This window comes from Nanorana parkeri, unplaced genomic scaffold (genome assembly GCF_000935625.1).
Source record: "Nanorana parkeri isolate BGI_ZX_2015 unplaced genomic scaffold, ASM93562v1 scaffold257, whole genome shotgun sequence".
Lineage (NCBI taxonomy): Eukaryota > Metazoa > Chordata > Amphibia > Anura > Dicroglossidae > Nanorana > Nanorana parkeri.
The window spans coordinates 27,714-37,257 of NW_017306525.1; the positions used below are offsets into that span (position 1 = coordinate 27,714).

The 9,544-nt window shown below is 46.1% G+C and overlaps 1 protein-coding gene across 1 annotated transcript in view; it reads left to right on the forward strand.

Annotated features, from left to right (window-relative positions):
• Nucleotides 1–8,452: 8,452 nt before the first annotated feature.
• LOC108787349 (uromodulin-like) overlaps nucleotides 8,453–9,544 on the forward strand; it is a 14,359-nt gene continuing 13,267 nt past the window's right edge. The window contains exon 1 of the mRNA XM_018556880.1: nucleotides 8,453–8,498. Coding sequence (XP_018412382.1) covers nucleotides 8,453–8,498 — 46 coding nt within the window. The remainder of the gene's footprint in view (nucleotides 8,499–9,544) is intronic.

Sequence of the window (9,544 nt, forward strand, 5' to 3'; positions counted from 1 at the left end):
CATCATATTTTGCCAGCCTGCAGCTTTTTGAATTCCTCCCCGACCTTGACTCAGCAGCAATTTCACAGTCCAGCCCTGTATGGTATTTCTAGCTGCAATTTGCTGGGGGCCCTGACCAGATACCTATTCATAGAACCAGCAACCTTCCATATACATGGATAGCTCCTGACTGTACAATTGTATCTGCAGCGGTTCTGTTTGTGGTACAGGTCCTCTTTACTCTGCATGAAAAATACATTTATAACCATTCATTAGACTTCTCACCTCCATACTGTCCACTGCACAGTACAGATCCTCTTTACTCTGGGCAACAAATACAATTATCACCATATATTAGACTATTTACCCCCATACCGCCCTCCTACACAGTACAGGTCCTCTTTATTCTATATAACAAATAATATTACCACCATTTATTTGACTATTTCACCTCTTACTGCCCCTTCCTGAATCTTTGCCTGTTGCCCGTCTGCCCTGTTATGTGTTTTTGTTATATGCATATCATTTATATTTGTCATTTCTGTGCCTAGCTACTCTTGTCATTCATCCGATTTTTTATTTTCATTTATCTCTAGCTCTTGCTCTTTTGCCTTCATTCTCCCGAAGAGATTAAAACCTGTAGAGCAAGGAAATCTTAACTAGGTATTTTTTTTTTTAGAAATTGTTTTGTGGTTTTATGTTACACAGGACATATGGGAAGGAACAATGGATATACAGGTGAAACTCGAATAATTCGAATATCGTGCAAAGTTCATTTATTTCACTAATGCAACTTAAAAGGTGAAACTAATATATGAGAGAGACTCATTACATGCAAAGCAAGATAGTTCAAGCCGTGATTTGTCATAATTGTGATGATTATGGCTTACAGCTCATGAAAACCCCAAGAACCCCAAATCCACAACCTCAGAAAAGTAGATTATTACATGCAATCAATAAAACAAGGATTGTACATAGAACAATATCGGACCTCTGAGAAGTACAAGCATGCATATGTACTCAGTACTTGGTTTGGGCCCCTTTTGCAGCACTTACTGCAATTACTTTTGCACGATATTCTAATTATTCGAGTTTCACCTGTATAGTTACATAGGGCAAAAAAAAAAGTCAGTTGAGTTCAACCATTGAGGTGTGTTCTAAGCCAAGAGGTATACAGTCCAACAGTTGTTTATTCTACTAATGGTGAAGCCAACTTGGGCAGTCCGACAGGGCTTGTATTGTGTGTAGAATGTAAATCTGGCCACATACCTATAGATTATCTGCAGATTTTCTATGGTCAGATAGAACAATCTGATTGGATGCAGGAACTGTTCAGGCCGACTAGCAAGATCCTGAAGCTTGGCCCAGTGGGAGATTCCTCCATCCACACAGTTTAGCGTAGATGGGGGAATCTGTTGCACTTTTTCCATCTGACCATAGAAAATCTGCAGATAATCTATAGGTGTAGGGCCAGCTTAAGAAAGGTTGACTAGGGAAAGTATTCAAATTATAGTGCAGGGGAATCACTGGTACGGTCTTCAGAGGCTGTTGTAGTCTCCTGCACCATAACTTTAACACTATCTGAGTCCACCTATCTGTCATAGATAGGGGGTCCGTATACACAAAAAGGACAGTTTGGGTGATTGCTGGAGGCAATCTGAGAATCCGTGGAGGCATTGGTGTCACAGAGACACACATGGTGTACTGGAAAAACCAGGACACTCAGGGTGCACTATAGTAACAAGGGACACGTGATGACACAGGATGCTTAGGGTGCACCAGTGTTCCAGGGGTCATGGAATGACACAGGATGATCAGGATGCATTGGAGACCCAGGGGTCATGGGTTGACAGGATGCACTGCAGTTCCAGGGGTAATGGGATAACACAGGATGATCAGGATGTATTGGAAACCCAGGGGTCATGGGATGACACAGGATGATCAGGATGTATTGGAGACCCAGGGGTCATGCGATGAAACAGGATGATCAGGATGTATTGGAGACCCAGGGGTCATGGGATGACACGGGATGCACTGGAGTTCCAGGGGTAATGGGATAACAGAGGATGATCAGGATGCACTGGAGTCCTAGGGGTCATGGGATGGCAGAGTATGCATTGGAGTCTCAGGGGTCAGGAGATGATATTGGATGCACTGGAGTCCCAGAGGTCACAAGATAACATAGGATGATCAGGATGTACTAGTGTCCCAGGGGTCATGGGATGACAAAGGATTATCAGGATCCACTGGAGTCACAGTGGTCATGGGATGACTGAATATGCACAGGATGCATTGGAGTTCCATGTGTCATGGAATGACACAGGATGCACTGGAGCCCTGGGGGTCATGGGATGACACAGGATGCAATGGTGCACCAGGGGTCATGGGATGACGTAGGATGATCAGAATGCATTGGAGTCCCAGAGGTCAGGGGATGACATAGTATGATTAGGATACACTAGAGTCCCAGAGGTTACGGGATGACAAAGGTTTATCAGGATGCGCTGGAGTCCAAGGGGTCATGGGATGACACAGGATGCTAAGGATGCACTGGAGTCCAAGGGGTCGTGGGGTGACACAATATGCACAGGATGCATTGGAGTCCCAAGGGTCATTGGATGACATAAAATGATTAGGATGCACTGCAGTCCCAGGTGTCATGAGATAACATAGGATGATCAGGATGCACTGGCGTCCCAGGGGTCATGAGATAACATAGGATGATCAGGATGCACTGGTGTCCCAGGGGTCATGGAATGGCATGGGATGATCAGGATGCACTGGAGTCCCAGGGGTCATGGAATGACACAATATGCACAAGATGCATTGGAGTCCCAGGGGTCATAGTATGACACAGGATTCTCAGGATGCACTGCAGTCCCAGGTGTCATGAGATAACATAGGATGATCAGGATGTACTGGAGTCCCAGGGGTCATGGGATAACATAGGATGATCAGGATGTACTGGAGTCCCAGGGGTCATGGGATAACATAGGATGATCAGGATGTACTGGAGTCCCAGGGGTCATGGGATAACATAGGATGATCAGGATGTACTGGAGTCCCAGGGGTCATGGGATAACATAGGATGATCAGCATGTACTGGAGTCCCAGGGGTCATGAGATAACATAGGATGATCAGGATGTACTGGAGTCCCAGGGGACATGGGATAACATAGTATGATCAGGATGTACTGCAGTCCCAGGGGTCATGAGATAACATAGGATGATCAGGATGTACTGCAGTCCCAGGGGTCATGGGATAACATAGGATGATCAGGATGTACTGGAGTCCCAGGGGTCATGGGATGACACTATATGCACAGGATGAATTGGAGACTCAGGGGTCAGGAGATGACATTGGATGCACTGGAGTTCCAGCGGTCATGGGATAACACAGGATGATCAGGATGTACTGGAGTCCCAGAGGTCACACGATAACATAGGATGCTCAGGATGCACTGGAGTCTTAGAGGTCATGGGAAGACACAGGATGCTCAGGATGCACTGGAGTCTTAGAGGTCATGTGATGACACAGGACGATTATGATGCACTGGAGTCCCAGGGGTCATGGGATAGCACAAAATGCAATGGAGTCCCAGGGGTCACGAGATGACACAAGACACTCAGGATTCACTGCAGTCCCAGGGGTGATTGGATGACAAAGGATGATCAGGATGCACTGGAGTCACCGGATAGTACACAGAGGAGGCATGTGGACAGGAGAGAACACTCGGACACAAGAGACACAGAGAGGGATGGAGACTCATGGTGCAGGCTTCTCAGGGTGACATCAGCACGTAAGGTAAGGCTGGAGTTCAGCTTTAGCATGCTAAAGTTTACACGAGATTGCAGTAATTGGGGTTAGCTGTTGTCTTTGGAAGGAATTTTTCTTCCTCCTCAGCAAAATTAGCAACAGTTGTCCCGGTGATTTGCCTTCCTTTGTTCCTGGAGTTGTGAGATTGTGAATCTGAAGGACATCAGGTTTTTATCCTTACTAACAATGTTATGTAAATGCATTTGTACCGCATGCAGTTACTGATTGTAGCAACGTTCTGGAAGGTCAGTTCAGCCGATGGTGGCGAGGCTGCAGAGCTGTTGAAGTTTAGAATGTTTCTACGAGTGGTGTGACGAGGCACCAAAATCCACTGTGCAATAGTTTGTTATTGTGTTAAAGAACAAGTGCACTTTAAAATTGCCTTTATTCTTTTTGCGCCTTTCTTCTGACCCTCTTTTTGCCCTCTGGAGTGTCACAATACTAGGGATGTGTGGGGCATGGAATCTAAGGGCCAGCCGATGTTCTGCCAAGGACCTCCTCATGGAAGTTTGGACTTAGCTGCGTGCTGACCCCAGGTCATGACCCCCAGGTTCACCCTGCTCACAAAGAGAGTACCCAAAGACACAAGACACAGTGAAGGCAAGGATGGATGGAGCAAAAGGAGATCTAGATAATGAGCCAAAGGTGGGGAGCAGACAATCGTAATCAGGAGAACTAGCCGAGTCAGTACACAAGAGATCAATACATGGGAAATCAGGTCAGGAACAAATGCACAGAAAAGGCTCAGAAACAAGTGTTGCTCAAGTAACCAGAAGGAAGTCTGAGAGGGATATAAATAGGGAGACAGATAGGAGGCAGGACAGGAAGTAGCTAGAGCAGGGCGAGAGAAGCGATTGTGGATTTGTGGTCTGAGAAGAGAGACATGGAAGGCATTAGGAATCTTCAGATGAGAAGGCAGGCGGAGCTTGAAAGTGATTGGATTAATTTGATGAAGCATCGGAAAGGGGCCAATGAAGCGTGGAGCAAATTTAATTGATGGTACTCGGAGGCGGATGTGCTTGGTAGAAAGCCAAACCCTATCAACAGGTAGGAATTTAGGACCAGGATATTGAGTTCTTATAGGTATATTAGGCATCAGAGATTGTTGATCCCGGGAATATCCGATTGACTTATGGCAGGGATGTCCAAAACTCCGGCCCTCCAGCTGTGGTGAAAACACAAATCCCATGAAGCATCTCTCTCCGGGGGTCATGTCTGTGGCTGTGAGAATCTTGCAAAGCCTCATGGGATTGGTAGTTCCACCCCAGCTGGAGGGCCCCAGTTTGGACATCCCTGCCTTATGGGATCAGGAAGGATTTTTTTTTGGAGCAAATTGAACCATGCTTTATAGGGTTTTTTTGCCTTCCTCTGGATCATCAGGGGGCAGCTGTGGGCATAGCGTTCTGTTTAGGCTTTTCTTCTTTTTTTTTTTCTTTTTTCTCCGTATCTCTATAGGTTGAACTCGATGGACTTGTTTCTTTTTTCAACCTGACTAACTATGTAACTTTGTAAGACTTGGACAGAACATAGACAGGGCAAGCTTGCACATACTCTTTGACATCCTTACGAAGAGAGGGCCACCAGTAGTAGTGAAGAATAAATACCCGGGTACGCTTTTCTCCATCATGTCCAGAAATTTTGGAGTCATGTCCCCACCTAAGGAGTTTGGGATGAAGGCTGGGTACCATGAATGTCCTTCCTGAAGGAGAACGAGTGGGCTGGAAGCATATAGTGGCCAGAAATAATGGGACCGCGGTCGAGGAGACGTTCTGAGTCAGCAAAATCGATGGATCTGGACAAAGCATCAGCACGGGCATTTTTGAAACCTTGTCGAAAAGTAATATTAAAATTAAACTGGACAAAGAAGAGAGCCCACCGAGCTTGTTGTGGGTTCAAACGTTTTGCTGATTGTAAATATTGAAGATTTTTATGATGCGTATAGATAGTATTGCAATGTGGGGAGCTCTCTAGTAGATGTCGCCATTCTTGAAGAACTAGTTTAATAGCCAGTAGTTCACGGTCCCCAATGGTATAGTTCTTTTCTGCATCTGAAAACGTATTTGAAAAGAACGCACAAGGCCAACATTTTGCCCTTCTGAGCTTGTAAGTAGGACAGCGCCTACTCCTACTGAGGAGGCATCAACCTCCATAGAAAAGGGTTTTGTAATCTCCGAACGTAGGAGAATTGGGGCGGAGAGGAAGGCTGCTTTGAGTTTGCGGAAAGCGTCAATGGCTTCAGGCACCCAGAACAGGCCTTTGGCACCCTTTATGGGTAAAGGGGGATGTAATAGGAGTCATCAAAGTCAAATAGTTATGAATTTTCTGTAGTAATTGGTGAACCCCAAAAAGCATTGAGTGGCTTTAAGTCCAGAGGGCTGAGACCACTCATAATTATCTCGGAGTTTGGCTGGATCCATGAGGAGACGCTGATCTGTGATGATGTACGTCAGGAATGGGACTTCTGTTTGTTCGAAGAGGCATTTCTCCAACTTAGCATAAAGGCAATTGTCCTGCAGTCGCTGAAGAACTGTTTTCACATGGAGACAATGGGCGTCCAAGCCTGGAGAAAAAAAATGTTTATCGTCTAGGTATACTATAACACAGACATAAAAAAGGAGCACGGAAGATCTCATTAACAAAGTTTTGAAAGACAGCCGGAGCATTACATAAGCCAAAGGGCATTACCAGATAAGCGTAATGCCCATCTCTGGTGCTGAAGGCTGTCTTCCATTCATCTCCTTCATGGATCCTGATTAAAGTGTAGGCCCCTCTAAGGTCTAATTTGGAGAAGACACGAGCACCCCGCAAATCTGTCAAACAGTTCTGAAATCAAAGGAAGGGGGCCGATTCTTTATGGTGATAGCATTGAGTCCCATGTAATCTATACAAGGTCTAAACAAACCATCTGAAATCTGAGGGCCATTGCTACATTGTGTGTTGACCTCCAGTGCTTTCCTTGGACCCCTTCTCTTCTCCATCTACACCTCCTCCCTTGGTCAGTTGATAACCTCACATGGCTTCCAGTATCATCTCTATGCCGATGACACTCAAATCTATCTTTCTACTCCGCAACTCTCCCCCTCAGTGTCCTTGCGTGTTACTAATCTACTAACTGACATATCCGTCTGGATGTCGCAACACTTCTTAAAACTCAACCTTTCACTCCCTCGCCAATCCCTCCACTGGTTTCCATCCCCCTCCCCCCTCTACCAATTCCTGCACTGGCTTCCAATAGCCCAAAGGATAACATTAATATATTAACAACCACTTACAAAGCCATCCACAACTCTGCCCCCGGCTATATCTCCAACCTTGTCTCAAAGTATCACCCTAACCGTCAACTCTGTTCCTCCCAAGACCTCCTGCTTTCCAGCTCCCTCATCCACTGTACCCATGCTCGCCTCCAGGACTTGAACTTCTTACCTCAAACTGTCCGGCTATCTCCTCCTCTGTCTACCTTTAGACGATCCCAGAAGACTCATCTCTTCAGGGAAGCCTATTTCACCTCAACCTAACCAATGAACTATCACTTTCCCAAACAATTCATTCCCACAGAGCTACCTCCTCATGTATCACTCGCCCCTCTCTCTTAGATTGTAAGCCCTCAGGGGCAGAGCCCTCCTTACCATCTTGTCTTGAATTGTGATTGTAATGTCTTCCTTATATTGTAAAGCGCTGCGCAAACTGTTGGCGCTATATAACTCCTGTATAATAATAGGTGTTGGTTTATTCCTATTTCTGGGTATAACCTCACATGCCGTTTTTTTTTTGTAACTTTATTGGTAGTGTACAATGTATACACGCCATTCAGGTCACTGCACAGCATCATTGAGGTAACCTGAAGGCATCCAGGCCCAGCGTGTCTGCATTTTTCATTATTGCAGCGCACCACTCACCACACCTGCACTGTGCACCACAATACATTAAAGTCACTTAACTATTAGCAGAAATGATTTTCTTATTTGTGTATCACAGCACCCTGTAGCTGCCATTTGTTGTGTAGACGTAACCACATGACAATACGCGGCATTTATAAATTACCTTTAATGGCCCGCGTGTGGCAGACGAAGTGTCGCTGCTATTTCTGCCCCGGGTACAGGGACATCTGTGGCGATCAGCCTGGTCAGATGGCTGAAAATCGGCCTCATTCGTATAGGGGGGCAGCAACGTCTGCAAGAGAAGCTGAGGGTCACGTGGGCGGCCATTGCTGAACCTTTAAGTAACTCGATATATGAAAACAAATGGAATACGGATTATTCCCACCACACAGCATTTGTCACTGCGCACAGCAGGACGTCGCTCAGCTCCCGGCCAGTCACCATCAAAGCTGGACAAAATCTGGGGTGAAGGCGAAAGGGTCAATGACCCCAACAAGCTGGCAGATTGCGAGGGAGACACTGGTCAAGGCTTCGCCCTAGGCGGCTGCTTGGTTTGCCTAGCGGCAGCACCGGCCCTGTTTTTGATAACTGAATGTATTTTGAAGGTTTGACTCCTGAGTTTAGTGTGCTTCTGTTGCATTAATGGTATAGAAAGGCAGCATTGTTACCCTGAACGCACACCCCTGCGGTAGACTGTAAGATGATCTGCAGATGCATCCAGCACCTCCAACTCCTCCATCGGGACTGGCCATCGGGGTGTCAAGCTTCTATGCAGACTATGGCAAATCCCTCCATGGATCAGAGCTGTGGCGGGTGGTCTGGAGGTAAGCATTAGAGCTGCTGGATGTGTCAGCGCAGTGACTGTACTTTGTTTTGTATATGTGTACTGCTTAGCAGTGGCATCACTAGGCCGGAACTCAGGTGACACCATTGGAGGGGGTGACAGCAAAATGATTGAATCATTTTGCTGTCACCCCCCTCAGAAAAGTAGAGCACTTGGTCATGGACTGAGAGCCCGACAGTTGCAGGAGAGAGGAGGGGACCCGGCAGCATACCTTATCCAGCCGAGTGAACATCCCCTCCTCTCTGCTGGCATCCATCACCAAGATGGCCGCCAGCAGGTATAACGAAGATGTGCATGTGCGATCATGTCACGGCGTGTTGTCACCCAGTACCCGCTCCGGGTAACACCCAGCCTCAGGACGCCCCTGCTGCTTAGCCTAAAACAATGGAGCCTCTTTGTGGTTAATCGTTATGAACTTTATGTAACACCCAAACAATGAACTTTTCTTATAGCAAATAATTTTTGACTGTCAAACATACCATTAAAAGCGTTTTGTTATATTCAATAAGTGGGGAAAAAATGCCTGTTGATCCTGCCAGAAATCTTATGAACGTTGTGTGCTTTCTGCCTGTGCTGCACTGGTATCAGTTACATTGTCTCCAGTTTTCTCTGTGAACTACAGAAACCCTTCCCTCTGTTATGAGAAAAAGGGGAGGTGTTCGATCCTAGAGTGACAACACTACTCCTCTATCTATACAGCATGATAAATGAGCGTTGTCACCCTAGGGCAGGATGTGTATTCTTCTTCTTAATATAATATTTTTCTATTATTATACAGGATTTATATGGAGCTAACAGTTTGCGCAGTGCTTTACAATATAAGGAAGACATTAAAGTCACAATACAATTCAAGACAAGATGGTAAGGAGGGCCCTGCCCCTGAGGGCTTACAAAAGAGGGAGGGGGAAGTGATACATGAGGAGGTAGCTGTGTGGGGATGAATGATTGAGTAGTTAGCTTGAGGTGGGATAGGCTTCCCCGAAGAGATGAGTCTTAAGGGGTTGAAGCCAGTGGAGGGATTAGCAG